The 21,005-nt window shown below is 40.9% G+C and overlaps 1 protein-coding gene across 1 annotated transcript in view; it reads left to right on the top strand.

Annotated features, from left to right (window-relative positions):
• Positions 1–21,005, top strand: part of crb1 (crumbs cell polarity complex component 1) — a 155,254-nt gene that overhangs the window by 51,195 nt on the left and 83,054 nt on the right. Inside the window, exons 3-5 of the mRNA XM_072274555.1 lie at positions 172–367; positions 7,633–7,772; positions 11,951–12,133. Of these exons, the coding sequence (XP_072130656.1) occupies positions 172–367; positions 7,633–7,772; positions 11,951–12,133 (519 nt within the window). The remainder of the gene's footprint in view (positions 1–171; positions 368–7,632; positions 7,773–11,950; positions 12,134–21,005) is intronic.

Below are 21,005 nucleotides of genomic sequence, written 5' to 3'. Positions count from 1 at the left end.
TAAACAGAAAACTGGTCTTCAGCAAAGTATGGGTTTCATATGGCAACTCTCAGGTAATCTGTTAACCTTGTAGCTTCCAAGTGTGGCATTATGCTAAACTAATTGCACAGAGGATGCTCAATTGATGATTCTTCCGCCATCTATGATATTATATATTTTTGTGTTTTGTAGGAACTCATTGTGAACTGGAAATTAATGAATGCTTGTCACAGCCTTGTCTGAATGGGGCAACGTGTCAGGATCATTTTGCCAACTACACGTGCACATGTTCTGCAGGCTTCACAGGCAACAAGTGTGAAGTGAACTTCGATGAATGTGCTAGTCACCCATGTCAGAATGGAGGAAATTGCATTGATGAAGCAAACGGGTAAGTTATAATGCTTGCGATGTCAACTGGATATTGGCCTATAGTTTGAGGGCAGCGGTGAACAGGATGATAACAGGGGTTCATCTTAGATGCTTATTACAACTGTCTGCCTTTCTTTAATAACTTGCTGTAATCAGAAAACCTTTATTAGAACCTTCCATGGGAAATGAGAATGGGTATTGTATGAACTGGGTCCCTAAATACGCATCTCCGCAAACCATCAGAACTACCACGGAACAACACGTGTAAACTGGAATAGTTGATTCTGTGCTACAGAATTTACTAGCCCAGCACCGCTGCCCACTCTACAGCTGGACTTTGACGCTGAACGTTCATGCTGTGTAGTGATAGAATATGAATGCTGCAGTTGCCCGCAGTCATACTTGGGGAACTGTCCACTGAACTCATTCCAGGTTAGACCCAGTGAATGAACAGTAGCCTACTGACACTAATGGAACGGGATTACCTTTAGGGTCAATGGCAAGTATAAGGTGAGCAATGTTATTTTTCAATTAATTGCATTAATCATATTTTATCCTTTAGAAATATTTAGCTTCTAATTGTTTCATTTGAATTTTAATTCTTCAGTGAATGTTTGTTAACATGAGGATCCTTCATGTAACAAATCAAGTTCAACATAGAAACATAGAAATATAGAAAACCTACAGCAAATACAGGCCCTTTGGCCCACAAAGCTGTGTCAAACATGTCTTTACCTTAGAACTACCTAGGCTTACCCATAGCCCTCTATTTTCTAAGCTCCATGTATCCATCCAGGAGTCTCTTAAAAGACCCTTTTGTTTCCGCCTCCATCACCACCGGCAGCCCATTCCACGCACTCACCACTCTCTGCGTAAAAAAAACTTACCCGTCATCTCCTCTGTACCTACTTCCAAGCACCTTAAAACTATGCTCTCTTGTGCCAGCCATTTTGGCCCTGGGTAAAAGCCTCTGACAATCCACACGATCAATGCCTGTCATTATCTTGTAGATCTCTATCAGGTCACCTCTCATTCTCCGTCGCTCCAAGGAGAAAAGGCCAAGTTCACTCAACCTATTCTCATAAGACATGCTCCCCAATCCAGGCAACATCCTTGTAAATCTCCTCTGCACCCTTTCTATGGTTTTCACATCCTTCCTGTAGTGAGGTGACCAGAACTGAGCACAGTACTCCAAGTGGGGTCTGACCAGGGTCCTATGTAGCTGCAACATTACCTCTCGGCTCTTAGACTCAATCCCACAATCGATGAATGCCAATGCACTGTATGGCTTCTTAACCACAGAGTCAACTTGTATAGCAGCTTTGAATGCCCTATGGACTCGGACCCCAAGATCCCTCTGATCCTCCACCCTACCAGGAGTCTTGCCATTAATACTATATTCTGCCATCATATTTGACCTACCAAAATCAACCACCTCACACTTACCTGGTTTGAACTCCATTTGCTACTTCTCAGCCCAGTTTTACATCCTATCGATGTCCTGCTGTAACCCCTGATAGCCCTCCACACTATCAACAACACGTCCAACCTTAGTGTCATCAGCAAATTTACTCACCCATCCCTCCAATTCCACATCCAGGTTATTTGTAAAAATCACAAAGAGTAGGTGTCCCAGAACAGATCCCTGAGGCACACTACTGGTCACCGGCCTCCATGCAGAATATGACCTGTCTACCACCACCTTCTGTCTTCTGTGAGCAAGCCAGTTCTGGATCCAAAAAGCAATGTCCCCTTGGATCCCATGCCTCCTTACTTTCTCAATGAGCCTCACATGGGGTACCTTGTCAAATGCCTCGCTGAAATCCATATACGCTACATCTACGGCTCTACCTTCATCATTGTGTTTAGTCACATCCTCAAAAAATTCAATCAGGCTCGTAAGGAATGACCTGCCTTTGACAAAGCCATGCTGACTATTCCTAATCATATTATGCCTCTCCTGATGTTCATAAATCCTGCCTCTCAGGATCTTCTCCATCAACTTACCAACCACTAAAGTAAGACTCACTGGCCTATAATTTCCTGGGCTGTCCCTCCTCCCTTTCTTGAATAAAGGAACAACATCTGCAACCCTCCAATCCTCCGGAACCTCTCACGTTGTCATTGAGGATGCAAAGATCATCACCAGAGGCTCAGCAATCTCCTCCCTTGCCTCCCACAGTAGCCTGGGGTACATCCCATCCAGTCCCGGTGACTTATCCAACTTGATGCTTTCTAAAAGCTCCAGCACATCCTCTTTCTTAATATCTACATGCTCAAGCTTTTTAGTCCACTGCAAGTCATCCCTACAATCACCAAGATACTTTTCTGCAGTGAATACTGAAGCTAAGTATTCATTAAGTACCTCTGCCATCTCCTCCGGCTCCAAACACACTTTTCCACTTTCACAATTGCTTGGTCCTATTCTCTCATGTCTTATCCGCTTGCTCTTCACATACTTGTAGAATGCCTTGGGGTTTTCCTTAATCCTGTCTGCCAAGGCCTTCTCATGGCCCCTTCTGGCTCTCCTAATCTCATTCTTAAATTCCTTCCTGATAGTCTTATAATCTTCTAGATCTCTATCAGTACCTAGTTTTTTTGAACCTTTCATAAGCTCTCCTTTTCTTCTTGACTAGATTTACAACAGCCTTTGTACAGCACAGATCCTGTACCCTACCATACTTTCCCTGTCTCATTGCAACGTATCTACACAGAACCCCATGCAAATATCCCCTGAACATTTGCCACATTTCTTCCCTACATTTCCCTGAGAACATCTGTTTCCAATTTATGCTTCCAAGTTCCTGCCTGATAGCATCATATTTCCCCTTACTCCAATTAAATGTTTCCCTAACTTGTCTGCTCCTATCCCTCTCCAATGCTATGGTAAAGGAGATAGAATTGTGATCACTATCTCCAAAATGCTCTCTGAGAGATCTGACACTTGACCAGGTTCATTTCCCAATTCCAAATCAAGTACAGTCTCTCCACTTGTAGGCTTATCTACAGATTGTGTCAAGAAACCTTCCTGAACACACCTAACAAACTCCACCCCATCTAAACCCCTCTCTCTGGGGAGATGCCAATCAATATTTGGGAAAGTAAAAGCTCCCACCACAACAACCCTGTTATTATTACTCCTCTCCAGAATTTGTCTCCCTATCTGCTCCTCAATGTCCCTGTTACTATTGGGTATTCTATAAAAAAAACACATAGTAAAGTTATTGACCCCTTTGTATTCCTAACTTCCACCCACAGAGACTCAGTAGACAACCCCTCCATGACCTCCTCCTTTTCTGCAGCCGTGACACTATCTCTGATCAGCTGTACTAAGCCCCCACCTCTTTTGCCTCCCTCCCTGTCCTTTCTGAAACATCTAAAGTCTGGCACTTGAAGTAGCCATTCCTGTCCCTGCACCATCCAAGTCTCTGTAATGGCCACAACATCATAGCTCCAAGTGCTGATCCACGCTCTAAGCTCATCCGCTTTATTCAAAATTCTCCTTGCATTAAAATAGACAGATCTCAAACCATCGGTCTGAATGCGTCCCTTCTCTATCACCTGCCTATCCTCCCTTTGAAGTTCAAGTTCAGCCAGTCAGCTGTACACACACATATACAGCCAAACGAAACAACATTTCTCTGGGACTAAAGTGCAAAACACAGTGCATATATCACACACAGTACATAAAATAATACTAATACAATAACATTAACAAATAATAAAAATATATTCTGTCGATATACAAGCAGACATAAATGCATCTACAACATATGGTTAAATATCTAACAGTATCATGCTACTGGCACTGTCATAAATAATGTGTACTGGCTGGTAGTAGAGTGTGCAGATGTCTAACAGCCTGTGGGAAGAGGCTGTTACTCAGCCTGACAATCCTTGATCTTACACTGCGGTGCTTTCTGCCTGATGGTAGAAGGTCAGAAAGATTGTAGGACAGATGGGAGAGGTCCTCGACAATGCTGAGGGCTCTACAGATGCAGTTCTTCTGGTAGTTGTCCTAGATGACGTGAGGAGAGAGGCCCTGATGATTCTCTCAGCAGTCGTCGCAATCTGATGCAGAGTCAGCGGTCAAACGCCTTGCATTTCCCACATCCTCGCTATCTTCACTTGATGACTCCCTGTATGAGTGCTTCGTTCAAGCTCGCTCAGAAGGCCTTCCAATTTCTGGTCCTATTCTCAAAGCCCAAGCCGAGAAGTTTGACAAGCAGATCAACGGGGAAACCTCTGCCGATGACGAATACCCAACATATGAGCACGTGACGGACGCCAAGATCGTCCGTAACGTAACTATAGCGCCGGCGGAGGCACGTGTACTGGTTCTCGAGCCACAAGAAGATGATAATGAAGAGCCTCCACCCCACCCCCAAAAGTGTCTGAAGCCATTGAACACCTCGAGGCGAGACTCTGTTGGCTGGAGACCCAGGAGGTGGACCACACAAAAAACCTCCAACTCAGAAGCATTCTAGATTTCGCTCGCAGCCAGCGACATGCTACGTTCAAGCAAGGAACACTCGATCACTATTTTAAGAAATAAACTGTAAATGATGATTTGCTAATATTCTTGAATGTTTTTATTTGTTGCTTTGTGTATTAAAAAGCTTTACTAAAAATTAATTTGTGTTTTAATTTCTACAGTAACAACAACCCTGATTTAGCGTGACCCCGCTTTTATCGCGATGACATTTTATGGACCCAAACGATCGCGTTATAATGGGGTTTCACTGCAACAAGAATACTTTTTTTTTGTTTGGTGCAAGAGTGAGCAACTTACAGATCTTGAAATGCAGTGAAGAAATTAGAATACTGATGGATTTGCAGAAACTTCACTGGAAATATGAACTCTGTGAAGGTTTTAAATTACTTTGTCAAATTGCTTTCTTTTTAGTATAGGGACAGACAACAGATTTAGTTTCCCCCAGCCCAACTGAAAAAAAATCCGGGGTCTGTACTTTTATATCATACACTTATGACCACATGAAAGAAAAGTGGTAGAGTGACATACTGTAGCTAGTGGTGCTCTTGCCTCAGAGCATCAGTCACCCAGGTTCACTCCTCGGTCCGGTGCTGATTGTGTGGAGCAGGAGTTGCCAACGTGGGGATCCATGGATCCCTTGCTTAATGGTAATTGTCCATGGCATAAAAAAGTTTGGAAACCCCTGGTGTAGAGTTTGCATATTCTCCTCCAAATGTTCTGGTTTCCTCCCACATTCCAAAGGTAGTAGAGACACAAGAGATTGTAGAGGCTGGAAGAACTTGGCAGGCAAGAGCTTCTGTAGAAAGAAATGAATTATTGCTTTCCAGGTCAAAATGCAGCAACAGGACTGAAATGTCGACAATTCCTTTTCTCCCGTGAGTACCGCTCAACCTGCTGTGTTCCCCAAGGTTGTTCATTCCAAAGGTTCATCTTAAGTGGCTTCTGTAAATTGTAGTTAGCATGTAAATGAGTGAAGTGGTTGTGCTGGAATCTTTGGGGAGTGTTTGAAATATAAAAGAGGATTACTGTGAACAAGATGCTTTATAGGCAGCTCGGACTTGGTGAACCAAAGGGTCTGTTTTCCTGCTGCTGGTCTCATTGAGTTCTTCCCTCAGTTTATTTTCCATGAAGTAGCTGGCTGTCAGCATGCTGCACTGTGATCACTTCTCAGGAGAAGTCTGCTTGCTGTGATAAAGCCTCTGAAAGGGTTGATTGCCTCATGTGGGTTTAGCATTTGAAAAAGGCAAGCATTTTAATTAGGTCCTTTGAGAATAATTAATACAAATAAATGACTGCTCTTTAGCTAGAAGTTATGCATTTCAACATGTACTTTAAACATTATCAACTTCATCTCCCGTTAGTATGATTATATTGAGGGATAGAAACATTAGTGTACTTTCTGACTGTGACCCTCTCGTATGCAAACTCGGCTCAGTAACTAACTCCGCTAACAGCCACGTGACTCAGCTGTGAGAAGACCACCTTTCATAAACAATATACTGTACGTCTATGGCCATTAGCTTGTGGGTTCAACCAGACAGGGAAGTTGGGACGTTCCAATTAACAGAACCTTGATTTGAGCAAATGCTGTGTAAATACTGCCCATAAACAGTTATTGGTTGGCAAGAAATAATGGATCGTGCACCACATAAAGTTATAAAGAAAGTATATCTACCAATTTCAGCTTTATCAAATAGTTAATAGGAAACGAAAAGGGCCCATTACAGTCAAACCAGTCCAATGTGCACATAACGTTGGAGCTCATACAGGGGATTTTTTTACTCATGCGCTGGACCACAATTTGCATGAAAGCACCTGCCACAGTCTAAATTTTCCTCGAAGACCATCTCCAGCAACTGGCTCTCTCTCCCTCTCAGGAGTACTGGTCCTTCCTTTTTGGAGCCATCATCTACACAAAGCACTTTGTCAATGGGGATTGTTCTTCCAATGGTATTCTGTAGTATCCTCCCTCCTGTTCCATTCCGCAGCTCCCACAAAAGACCCAAACCAGACTACTATCCATCGTAAAACTCTTTCCACCCCGCTCTCTCTAGAACTTTCTCCCAATCGCACCATCCTGATTGGCTGACACAACATTCCTAAGTTGAACAACATAGCGTCTTATTGCTATCCAAAACCAAAACATTCTACCAGCAAGACACACTGCTTTTGCAGAAAGCTGCTAAAATGAAATACCTAGAACATAGCAATAGAAATCTTAACCAGAGCATTATATGACTTTCCTACATTTATACATATTAGAATGGTTACTTGATTTTCTTGTTAAAGAATCAAATGCATGCCACTAATCAGATTAGTGAAACCTATACATTTTCACAGGTGTATGTGGAAATATCTCCCTTTAACTTTTTCTAATACTGTAGTAGGCTATTTGGCCCACCAAATCTATGTTGGTTCTCAGAGAAATCCCAATTGTCACATTTGTCTCTCACATGCCCATTAACTTCCCTAACACTCCTTGTCACTCACTGACAATAGCCAATTAACCTATGTCTTTGGAGTGTGGGAGGAAACCAGAGTACCCAGGGGGTAACCCACACAGTCTCAGAGATTGTGACCATAATATTAAGGATAATTGAGGAAGCAATAATTTAAAATGTTTTAGTCCTTAGAATAAATAGTTTAAAAATATTGCAATTCTTACTTATAACTATAATCATTAATTCTGTCACAAAGCATTGGTTTGCTCATGATAAACCCTGGTATCAAAGATCACTGATTGTAAATAATGTTTAATAGCAGACTGCCCTTTTATTTGCTTATTGCAGGTATAGCTGTGACTGTGTGAACACTGGATATACGGGTTTGCACTGTGACTTCTATATCCCCAGTTGTCTTTCACAACCCTGTCTCAACAGCGCCACCTGCCAGGACACTGATGGAAATTACACTTGTCACTGCTGGCCAGGTTTGTGTTTTTATATTTTGTATAAACGACTATTGCTATCTTGTTCGAAGTATCAACACAATGTTATTAAACAAAATCAGCATTTGATATTAATTTATCATATTGGGAAATTTATATTTTTTAATATATTCAGTACTTTGATTGCTCTAAGTTCTGATTAAAAATATCTGCGCTGTTTTCTGTACTGATGCACATGTGGTTTTTCTCACCATATACATAGTTGTGCAGTCAAACCATATGCAGAACATATCTGCTTGTAAGAAGAAGCTGCTAGTCTTGTGAATGAGATATAGGAGCAGAGTTAGGCCACTCGGCCCATCGACTGCTCCACCATTCAATCGTGGTTGATTTATTACTCTCTCAACCCCACTCTGCTGCCTTCTCCCTGTAACTTTCGACATGTTGACTAACCCAGAACCTATAAATATGCTTTAAATATACTCAATGGCTTAGCCTCCACATCCGTCTGTGGCAATGAATTCCACAGATTCACCAACCCCTTGCTAAATAAATTCCTTCCCTTCTCTGTTCTAAATGGATGTCCCTCTATTCTGAGGCTGGGCCTTCTGGTCATAGGCTCAACGACTATAGAAATATCCTCCCCAAATCTATTCTGTCTAAGTATTTCAGTATTCACTAGGTTTCAATCAAATCCTCTCTCATTCTTCCAAACTCCAGAGAGTAAAGGCCATCAAATTCTCCTTATATTTAACCCTTTCATTCCTGGGATCATTTTCGTAAATCTCCTCTGGACTCTCTCCAATGCCAGCACATCTTTTCTTAGAAAAGGAGCCCAAAACTGCACACAATACTCCCAAATATAGTCTGACCAATGCGTTATAAAGCCTCAGCATTACATCTGCTTTTATATTCTAGTCCTCTTGAAATGAATATTAACATTGTATTTGCCTTCCTTACCAGTGACTCAGCCTGCAAGTTAACCTTTAGGGAATCCTGCAACAAGGATCAGTCTCTTTGCACCTCTGAATTTTTAATTTTCTCCCCATTTAGAAAATAGTCTATACGTTTATTTCTTCTATCAGAGTGCATGACCAGACATTTCCCTACATTTTGTTCCATCTGCCACTTCTTTGCCCATTCTCCCAATCTGTTCAAGTCCTTCTGCATTCTCCCTGCTTCCTCAACACCATCTGCTCTTCCACCTATCTTTATATCGTCTGAAAACTTGGCCATAAAGCCATCAATTCTGTCATCTAAATCGCTGACATATAAAATGAAAAAAGTGGTCCCAATACCGACCCCTGTGGAACACCACTTGTTACTGGCAGCCAACCAGAATAGGCCCCTTTATCCTGACCTTTTACTTCCTGTCAGTCAGCCATCTTCTATCCATGCTGGCATCTTACTTGTTATCTTGTAAAACAGCCTTGTGTGCGGCACCCATAGGCCTTCTGAAAATCCAAGTACATAACATTCATTGATCTCCTTTGCCTATCCTGCCTGTTATTTACTCAAAGAATTGCAACAGATTTGTCAGAAAATATTTCCTTTAACTAAGTTCGCTTTGGCCTACTTTATTATGCACCTCCAAGTATCCCAAAACCTCATTCCAACATCTTCCCAATCACTGAAGTCAGGCCTACAAGCCCATAATTTCCTTTCTTCTGCCTGCCTCCGTTTTTAAATAGTGGAGTGACATTTGCAATTTTCCAGTCCTCCAGAACCATTCCAGAATCTAGTGATTCGTAGAAGATCTTCACTAATGCCTCCACAATCTCTTCAGCTACTTCTTTCAGAACCCTGTGTTGTAGTCTCTCTGGTGACTTATCTACCTTCAGAACTTTCAGTTTCCCAAGTTCTTATCCCTAGTAATAGCAACTGCATTTACTTCTGCCCCTGGCATTCTTGAATTCTGGCATTCTGCTAGTGTCTTCTACAGTGAAGACTGACACTGCAGGGTGAAATCAGTTCAAAGATTCAAAGTGCACTCATTATCCAAGAATGCATAAATTATACAACCTTGAGATTTGTTTGCTTAACAAAGCAATGAACCCAAAAGAACCTAGTTTACAAAAAAATAAGACGAACCCTCAGTGCCCACAGAGAAAGAGGAAAAAAATCAAAACAAATGCAATGGAAGCAAGCAATAACAATAACAATAACAATAGCATTCTGAACCAAATTGAGTCCTAAGATCCAAATCCTCAGAGCAGCCCAGAGTAGGCCCAAAGCCTCAGTATTCAGTCCATCATATTAGCAGGGCAGGTCACCACAAAGTTCGCAGACATGAAGTACAGCAGTCTCACAGCCTTACCATCATGGAGAGAGGAGCCCCCTGACCCTCTGGGCGGGCTTTTTAAAATGTATGAGACTTGCATTAAGACCTGGGCCCCAGGCGGTGAATCACTCTGGGCCTAGAACACACTGCGCAGCAATTCACTTTGGACCCAGATTTCACTGTCAGAGAAGCCATTCTCGGCCTCTCCAAATCTGCTCGGAGCTTAGAACGATCTAACCTCGCCTGACTCTCAACACCCGATCTTTCCAGTCTATCTGGGCCAGCGTTTTGGTTATCCAAGCAGCACATTGTACCTCACATTAGGACCCAGGCCTTGCTGTGGCGTATTGCTCAGTTGGTGGTGTAACACAAGCAGCCAGAGACTGTGGTGAACATTGGCACTAATGACATAGGGAGCAAGGGGGAGGGGGATCCTGGCTATAGGGAATTAGGGAAAAGCCTGCTGTGGAAGGTATGGTGGTCTATACACAAAGGACTGGTTACATGGGTTTGCTGGAGCCTTTGGGGAGGGTTTAAACTAAATTGGCAGGGGAATGGGAACCAGAGTGATATGACTGAGGATAGGGGCGCAGACACCATCAGGACTTTTCTAAGTTGAGTGGAGTTTAATGTGACAGCATTGGTTTCAGTGCTACCTGTTTGCAATGAAGCAGTTTAACTCGTGCTTTAACCCAAGGTGACATGGGTAATCTCATATTCTCAGTTTTATTTCCTTTCCCTGAATTCTGTGCAATGTATTTTACGCCATTGCCAGCCACTTCCCACTATGATAACTCAATACGTAGTATGTCATTTAAGCCAACATGGAAACCTGCTTAGTACAGTATCACAGATTGATACGCTGTGTGGCTATTAATCATGTTTATGAAAGGTCAAGACAAACCAAGCAGTCCTGCCGAAGGGCTGCAGAGCGAAACGTCAACTGTACTTCTTTTCCAAAGATGCTGCCTGACCTGCTGAGTTCCTCCAGCATTTTGAGTGTGTTGAGCAAACAATTACGTTTATTTTTAAAGATGTATGTGGCCAAGATCTTTGACCGGTAAATTATAAATGCATGGAATGTCAAGAAAGTTTCTGAAAAATTCAGAGTCCCAATATGTAACCAGTTCCTAGAAAGTGGAGCTCTATCAAGCATTAAACCAAAATTACACATTTCTAGAAAGCTGAAGCCTGGACAGTGAGGTCCTGCTCAAGCAAAGCTAAGTATGCAAAATTATCCCTTTACATGGTTAGCTGAATGCCACAGAACCAAGAAGAAAAGACATTTTTGTACAAGTTCTTTGATTTGTTCTTCAACTCTGTCATTACTAGTAGATCATAATGTTCATGGGTAGCAGATACTGTGCACAATTGTCAGTGACAGCTGCAAACAACCCTGGACATTACCTGCGCTGTCAGTACCTGATTTAGATTGTCTGCATTTCTTGGAGGCGATTGAGCCATTCTGAGCTTGAGTGTGGAGAGAGTGAGTGAAAAGACAAAATGGAAGGAGAGGGCTGGTGAAAGAAAAGACTCTGCTTAAAGTAAGGGGGAACAAACAAAGTGTAAAGAAGAAAGGTAAAAGGAGAATGGATGATGAATGAATGAGAAAAAGGATGAATAAAGAGAATCGAGAGAGAAAGGAGTGAAAAGACAAGTAAGAAGGGGCAGGTGGAAGAGCTGAGAGCAGACATGATTTTTTTCCCCTCTGCTTCATTTACCAATTTCTAATTCAACAATCACAGGATTAAAGAATGGTAGAATTTAGTTAAGGTGTTTTTTGTCCTTTTCCCCTACAATCCTTACCCAGCTCCATCCCCACCTCCAAATAACCCTCATTTCATGATTCTCAGGTGGAGAGTATCGATTAATTTTGTTTGGTGGTCCAGACTGTAAAAGTGAATGTAACCATTATATGCATTTTGTGATTTTAATTCAGGTTTTATGGGGGCACAATGTGAGGTCGATATCCCTGAGTGCTTCAGTAATCCTTGTTTACATGGGGCAGAGTGTGTTGAACTCTCCTGGCGAAGCATGGATGGAAACACCACTGAATCGCCTGTAGCCTTTAGCTATGAGCGTGCTTCTGGCTACATCTGTAAATGTCAGCATGGATTTACAGGTACCCTTCAAAGTTATACTTTGCATTTTGTTTCCTGAGGAAGAACATTGCAGAAATCATCAGAGATTTTAGTTTACTTTGGTAGTAAGCAAATACATAGAGACAAAACGAGGCTAAGGATTTTGCCCTTTCTTTCATCTGGGGACCACAATCAGTTTAATTATTGACATTGTAGTAAGTGACATCATTTGGTGAAACACTTCAATAATAATGCACATGGAAACTGATATTAATGAACTAGTTACTATACGTAGAAACTGAATTCTAATTTATAAATATTATCAAAGGAAATAGATGTCCTTAACATTGTATGAGCTGTCTGTTAAAGGTGAAATAATTTTCCATGGAATTAATAATTTTTCAAAATTAGAATGGCTTAATTCATTAACAAATGGAAACTCACTGGCTTAAGGATTTTTAAAATCAATTTTTAATGTAGCATTCCTGTTGCATCCTCGTTGGGAATTTTACTCTGGAAATTGGGGTAGGCAGAACAAAAATTCCAACAAAACAGAGGAGATGAATTTCTTCTTGACCACTAAAAGACTCCAAAATATAAGCAAATTTATTCCACCCTGAGCTGGGTAAATCTTCAACACCACAACACCAGATTATTTTGAGTTAGAACATAGAACAGTACCGCATAGGGACAAGGCCTTGTGCCGAACCAACTGGAAAGTAAAATAAAAACCGCAAACACTAATCTCTCCTGTTTACACAATGTCCATATCTCTCCAACTTTGTCATATTCATGTGTCTATCTAAATGTCTCTTAGAAGCCTCTAATGTATTTGGCTCACCATACCGGGTGGCACATTCCAGGCATCCACCACACTCTGAGTCAAAAAATTTACCCCCCACATCCCCTTTGAACCTACCCCCTCTCACCTTCAATGCATGCCCTCTGGTATTAGATGTTTCTACCCTGGGGAAAAAGCTGCAATTATTTCTAACCTAGTCCATCCATCTGCTTTAAGCTGAGTCAGTGGCTCTGAGACAGCATGTTAAATAGACTCTGGAAAAAGCAAACCCTTTTTAGGATGATTTCTCCTTAACTTGTCAGTTTTGTGGAGGATATGAACATGAACATGTTTCTCTCACTAGAAACTGCCAAAAACTTATTTTTAAAAAACTCCACCAAGAGCTCTCCAACGTTCTCCCATAGAAGAAGGGCAGGATACATGATGTCAGAAAAAGGACTACCCCTGGTTAATTAACCTGCAGCAAACTGATACATTGCAAAAGAGTGGCAAATAATTGACTTCACACTGATAAAGAACATTGGACAGCTCAATTAGTATATAGCTGGATGTAAATCTTCCCGTGACTATTTCAAATGCTGAAAAAGGATCAACATCAACAAGCCTTTTTAAAATTTATTGATTAACATAATTAATACAATATTGTTGGTAACCAGTTGGGCTATGGGATTAATTTGAACAGATCTGCTTGTTTTAGGCTTTCTCAATGTCATACATCAGCAGAGATTTAAAGTGCTTCTATGTTAGGACTCCGGTAGTATCCAAGACATCTTCAAGGAGCAGTGCCTTAGGAAGGCCGTGTCCATCGTTCAGGACCCCCACCACCCAGGACACGCCCTCTTCTCATTGTTACCGCCAGGTAGGAGGTACAGAAGCCTGAAGGCACACACTCAGTGATTCAGGAACAGCTCCTTCCCCTCTGCCATCCAATTTCTAAATGGACATTGAAGCCATGAACACTATCTCACTACTTTTTTATTTCTTTTTTTGGCACTGCTTATTTTAACTTAACTACTTAATAGATAGATATATCTTTTTTACTCCAGTTCAGTATTTTTTTCCATATTTATTTATCATGTATTTCATTGTACTGTTGCCATAAAGTTAACGAATTTCATGACATACGTTGGTGATATTAAACCTGATTCTGATTCAGTTTCGTTCTTAAGGACATCTCACCACAGTCATTTTATATCAGCAATTGGTTAATAATTACTTATCAACAGCTGGTTACTTAGAAGACACGGAACAGATTCACTGAAATGGACTAACTGGATGACAATTAACTGTTAATAGCAGATGGAAGAAATTAGTGTTAGCAGGTGCTGGGGACCATGGACAACTTTGACGTAATGTGATGTGCATGTAGAATGAGGCCATTCATGTTTGGTTCATGATAAAGCTCCCTCATACAGGGGGTAATATAGTTGTATTTTGCAATAAGATGCTCAGACAAGAAAGTCATCTTTTTATCTTTATTAATAAATAGGAATTGACAGTCCAGTAGTCTCCCAGGCATTTCCCATTCAAATTACTAGTTAGTATCTAGTTTGAATTTGACCTTAACCCTTGGATAATAATCATGAAGCAAAGGTGAAAGTTTGTGTGTCTTTTATTATGTATATTGTGTATAAAGGGAGGACAGGAGGATGAATACAGGGCCCTGGTGGAGGACTTTGTCAAATGGTGCAAACTGAATCATCTGCAACTCAATATCAGTAAGACAAAGGAGAAGGTGATGGACTTTAGGAAGACCAAGCCTGCATTGCTCCCTGTTACTATTGATGGTGAGGACATGGATATGGTGAGAACCTGGGGGTGCACCTGGATGACAGCCTTGAGTTGAGCACCAACAGAAGAGGCAGTATACAAGAAAGGCCAAAGTCTCCTCTACTTCCTGAGGAGACTGAGGTCCTTTGGAGTATGCAAGCTTCTCCTTCACATGTTCTACCAGTCTATTGTCGCCAGTACGATCTTCCATGCGGTGGTGTGCTGGGGCAATGGCATCAACGTGGGTGATGCCAACAGGCTCAATAAACCGATTAAAACGGCTGGCTCTGTTATAGGAGTCTAACTGGACACACTGAAGGCTGTATTAGAACAACAATTGCTGGAAAATCCTGGCAATCCTGGACAGTGCTTCTCTCCCTCTGCATACCACCTTGCTGAACAGAGGAGCACTTTTAATAATACACCAAGACAACTGCACTGCTCCAAAGAGCACTATATGAGGTCATTCTTACCCTCAGCCATTAGGCTCTATAATGAGCCAACCTATAGGCGGGTAAGTGATGACTCCATCCTGTTAGACTATTTGAAGTTACTTGTGTTTTATTCTTTCTTACTTCTCTTCTAATACTTGTATATTTGTATATCTGTGCACTTGTAATGCTACTGTGTCACTGTAATTTCCTCTGGGATCAATAAAGTATCTGTCTATCTATCTTCTTTGTAATTCAGTTATCAGTAAGAATACCTATAACATATTACGACTTTACCCGGCAATAATAAAAGCAAATACTTGTGCGAAGCTTACATTAAAAAAAATTACAATGCAATTAATTCCTCCAATTGCACAATACACTTCCAAGGTAACGTTTCACTGTATTCTTAATATCCTACCTGATATTGTGTACACTTGCACTATAGGGTCATGTAACACACTACTAATTGTTTTAAAAAAAAATTACAAGAAAAGATGTAGCTTTTCTGAGATAAGGAGCCCAAGACTGCTCACAATACTCCAACTGATGCTTCATCAGTGCCTTTATAAACCATCAGCATTACATCCTTGCTGTTAAATTCTGGTCCTCTTGAAATGAATACTGATGTTGCATTTGCCTTCCTCATCAATGACTAAGCCTGCAGATTAACCTTCAGAAAATCCTGCACAAGGTCTCCCAAGTCCCTTTGCTCCTCGAATTTTTGAATTTTCTCTCTACCAAAGTGCATGACCATACACTTACAGACACTATATTCCATCTGCCACTTTTTGCCTGTTCTCACGATCTGTCTAAGACCTTATGCAGTCTCCCTGCTCCTTCAACATTACCTGCCCCTCCATCTGTCTTCGATTCATTCACAAACTTGGCCGCCAAGCCATCAATTCCATAATCCAAATCATCGACATACAACATAAAAAGAAGCAGATCTCAACACCAGCCCATGCTGAACACTGCTAGTTACTGGCAGCCAATTAGAAGAAGCTCCCTTTATTACCACTTTGCCTGTGCCAATCTGCCAATGGTCTGTCCATGCTAGTATTTTTCCTTTAATAACATGGGTTCTTAACCTGCTAAGCAGCCTCACATGCTAAGTGTGGCTCCTTGGTAAAGGCTTTCTGAAAATCCAAGTACCAAGCATCCATTGACTCTCCTTTGTCTATCCTGCTTGTTATTTCCTCAAAGAATTCCAACAGACTTGTCAGGCAAGATTTTCCCTCAAGGAAACCATGCTGACTTTGGCCTTTATTATCATGTCCTTAATAATTGACTGCAACATCATCCCAGCCACTGAGGTCAGGCTAATTGGTCCACAATTTCCTTTCTTCTGCCTCCATCCCGCTTAAAGAGTAGAGTGACGTGCAATTTTCCAGTCCTTTGCAACCATGCCAGAATCTATTGATTCTTACTGATGCCTCCACAATCTTTTCAGATACCTCTTTCAGAACCCTCCGATGTAGTCCATCTGGTCCAGGTAACTCATCTACCTCCAGACTATTCAGCTTCCCAAGCACATTCTCCCTAATAATAGCAATTGCATTCACTTCTATCTCCTGACACTCCTGAAACTTTGGCATACTGATTGTGTCTTCCACTGTGAAGGCTGTTACAAAATACTTATTCAGTTTATCCACCATTTCTTGTCTCCCATTACTAGCATTTCAGTGTTAATTTCCAGCAATCCTATATCTACTCTTCCTTCATTATTACTCTCCACTAACTTCCCACTTATTTTTTGCCCCATTATATGCCCTCTCTTTTGCTTTTATGTTGGCTTTGACTTCTCTTGTCAGTCATGGTTGTGTCATCTTCCCTTAGAATACTACTTCTTTGGAGTGTAACTATCCTGCTCCTTCCAACTTGCTCCCAGAAACTCCAGCCATTCCTACTGGTCTCCCCTTCCAAACAACTTTGGCTCGCTCCTCTCATGCCTCTGTAATTCCCCTTACTCCACTGTAACACTGAAACATTTGACTTTAGCTTCTTCCTCTCAAATGGCAAAGTGAATTCTATTATATTATGATCACTGCCTCCTAAGCGTTCCTTTACTTTAAGCTCCCTGATCAAATCTCAGTTGCTAACACAACACCCAATCTAGAAGAGCTGATCCTCTAGCGGGCTCAACCACAAGCTGTTCTAAAAAGGCATTCTACAGGTTCTCTCTCTTGGAATCCAGCACCAGCCTGATTTTCTCAATTTACCTACATTTTGAAATCCCCCATGACTATTGTAACATTGTCCTTTTGACATGCCTTTTCTATCTCCCGTTGTAATTTGTAGCCCACAACCTGGCTGCTGTTTGGAGGCCTGTATATAATTCCTGTCGGGGTCTTTTTACCCCTGTATTTTCTTAACTCTACCCATAAAGATTCTACATCATCCCATTTCACCCATGTCACCTATCTCTAAGGATTTGATTTCATTTTTTACCACAGAGTCGTGCCACCCCCTCTGCCTACTGTCTGTCCCTTTGGTACAATGTGTATCCTTGGACATTAATCTCCCAGCAATAATCTTCTTTCAGTCATGATTCAGTGATGCCCACAGCGTCATACATACCAATCTGTAACTGTGCGACAAGTTTGCCTACCTTGTTTTGTAAACTGTGTGCATTCAAATATAATCCCTTCAGTCCTGTATTCATCATCCTTTTCTGTTTTGTCCCCATTTTATGTTGCAACTCATCCCACTCACTGCAATTTTGCCCTATCATCAGCCTCTCCCTGCTTGGAGTCTCACTAAAGATTGCCTTTGTAAACCAGCTATGTCATCGTTAGCACTATCACTCCAGTTCCCATCTCCCTGCTAAATTAATTTAAACTCTCTCCAACAGATCTAGCAAACCTGCCTGCAAGAATATTGGTCACCGTTGGGTTCAGGTGTAACCTGTCTTTTGTACAGTTCATACCTTCCTCAGAAGAGATGCCAATAGTCCAGAAAACTGAAGCCTTGCCCTCAGCACCAGTTTCTCAGCCACGCATTCACCTGCCAAATCATCCTATTCTTATCCTCACTGGCATGTTGCACAGGCAGCAATTCAGAGGTTACTACCCTCGAGGTCCCATTTTTCGGCTTTCAACTTAGGTCCCAAAACTTTCTCTTCAGGACCTCCTCCCTTTTCCTACCCACAGTATGTCATTGGTGCCAGTACATTATGTACCAAAAGAGACTGCCTGCTCACCCTCCCTCTTTAGAGTGCTGGGGACCCTGGCACCCGGGAGGCAACATACTATCTAGGTGTCTCTATCGCATCCACAGAATCTTGTGTCTACTCCTCTAACTATGAAATCCCTTATCACTGCCGCACTCCTCTTCTCCCACTTCCCTTCTGAGCCACAGAGCCAGACTTAGTGCTGGAGACCTAGACGCTGCTGCTCTCCCCGGTAGGTAGTTTCCCCATACCCCGTGACAGTATCCAAAATGGTACATGCATTATTGAGGGGAACGGCCACAGTGATACTGTCCATTTCTTTCCCCTTCCTGACAGTCACCCAGGTACCTGCCTCCTGAAACTTAGGGGTTGTACTCTTTCTCTGCAGGGTACTCTGTGAAGTGCAGCATACAGGAGTGGCTGTCTTTTTAGGACTACAGACTGACAGTGAATAACCCATATCAATATTTATTCTTGACCCAATATCATTAAAATAGAATATTTGGTCATGATCATATTGTTAGAGAATTGGTGAGTACAAGTAGCTCTGTTCACTGATGATAATACTTCGGCAGTCAGGAAGGTATCAATTAAACAAAACTTCATTCTGAAGGAACTGTTGCCTAGAAACTTATTCAACCTCCCTTCTGAAGGACGGTAGTGTAGCATTCCCACATTGCTGAACTGAGGTGACGAGGTAGATTATGTGCTCAGATCTCTGTAAAGGAAATGGAATTCACAATCCTTGGATTTAGGGAGATGTATTGCTGGAACCTAATTACTCTGATATAGCATTATAAAATATGACACAGTCTTGCTTTGCCAAAATTTAATCAAATTATCACAAAGTTTATGCTATTTTATTCCTGATTTTATAAAGGTCAGAAATTGTATAGAAAAATGAGGCAATTTCTTTAATTGATGAAAGTCAAAGTTCAATTTGTTTCCATCTGTAATGTAGGTCTTCAGGGACAGAATAATATTTAGCATTTGTCGCATTTCACAATTTTTTTTTGTGTTGTATTTCTACACTTGTTAACCTGCTTACTTAGGAGATAAGATTAAGAAAGTACACAAAAGAATTAATAGTTCACGATTTTTTTCCAGTCATGCTGCTATCATTTAAGTTTAAGTGAAAACATCAGGTCTGGTACAAATATAAATACATGAATCCAATGTAAATGGCTCAAAACTCTTATCACAGATGCACAGCATAATAAAAGTAACAATAATACGACTGACAAAATCTATTACATCACTTAATCAGATTATAGTAATAAATAGTCTTTAGGATAAAATGCCCTGGTAGAAAAGCAACATTTTGAACTAAATCCTGCAATGCATTTCTTCCACAGTTAAAATCCAATATTTCTTTACATTCTTTTCACAGACACCAGTTATAGTTGTGGGAGTAGCATAAATGGGTCACAGAGATTTAGACCATTGGATAAGCAAGGAATTGACTGATTCCTGGGCTTAGCCTTGTTGATCTGTCTTTCAGAGCATTGAGCACTGAGCTGAGTCAGCGGGCACAGCAGACAAAGGAACAATGTGCAGAGTTAGGATGTAAGTTAATCATAAGAAATGAAGTACAAACAGCAGAGGTTGAGCTGACACAAGACTAAAGGTTTTTGACGATTTTTCATGTCTTTAAAGAATTGTCTTGGAGAAATGGTATTATCCGTTCTTAAGGCTTCCATCTTCATGTTGGCTGTTGCAGGTAAATATTTCTCAAAAATATTCTTTTGCAAGAGCATAAGAGTGAGTGTTACTTAAATACTCATGAGAAAAAGCAGTAGATGATAGCAACTTATATAGACAGTGACTATTTAAATGCTTCTTTCTAAATGAGCTTCTGCAGAGTTCATTGTAGATATTATACAGCAAAATAGTGTGGTGAAGGATCAGGGCATCACTTATACTGGATAAAAAATCTTTAAACATTAGTTGGTGTTGCAAAGATCCAGGGGAACCTTAATATATTTTATTAGCATTGTTCATGTTTTGAAGAGTGTAACTAGCTTAACGAATTTTTCAAATATAATTTATTGGAATTACTTTGTGGTTTTACTGAACTGGAAATGATTTGCTTGAATTTGACTGCTTTTTTCTCAAAAGAGGGATGTTAATCTGCAATTCCACTATCAAGAGTCACCGAGATTTTTGTGTTCAATATCTTAACCAAAAATAGATTAATCTTCATAATCCACAGGAAGCTGTCACCTTAATATAGAGCTGATATAACAATTAACTACTTACGAGGTTACTTCTAATCATCATATTTATTTAACTTATTTCTATTTGCTCATTTTGTATATTGATTAATGGAACAACTTATAATCAGTAACAGTGTTGTAATTTACAGAAAAGTGTAACAACTATTTTGGCTCTCCTACCAACGTGTATAATGTAATGTAATTGCATTTAGCGTGTGTCATTCACTGTTGAGACAGAATTCCTGAATGGTTAAAATAATTACACAAAGTCTAGCAGTTGGCTAATGGGCAGCTCAAATGTCAACTGGTGGGTAAAGAACCTAGAGATGACGTGAGGAGAAACTGTCATAGACAAAGAATCAATTTAGAATCCATTTAAAACAGTGCTGGAAATTTTCAGCAGTTCACCCAGCTTCTATATACAGAGAAGTAGAATTCATGGTTACAGCATTTTCTGTTTTTGCTTCAGATTCCTAGCAACTGCAGGTGTTTGATTTTCATTTGGAATGCAATGCTTGAGAA

Source organism: Mobula birostris, chromosome 12 (genome assembly GCF_030028105.1).
Source record: "Mobula birostris isolate sMobBir1 chromosome 12, sMobBir1.hap1, whole genome shotgun sequence".
In the NCBI taxonomy this organism is placed as follows: Eukaryota; Metazoa; Chordata; class Chondrichthyes; order Myliobatiformes; family Myliobatidae; genus Mobula; species Mobula birostris.
The sequence above is the reverse complement of the archived record's forward strand: the minus strand, read 5'-3'. Positions and strand labels throughout refer to the sequence as shown.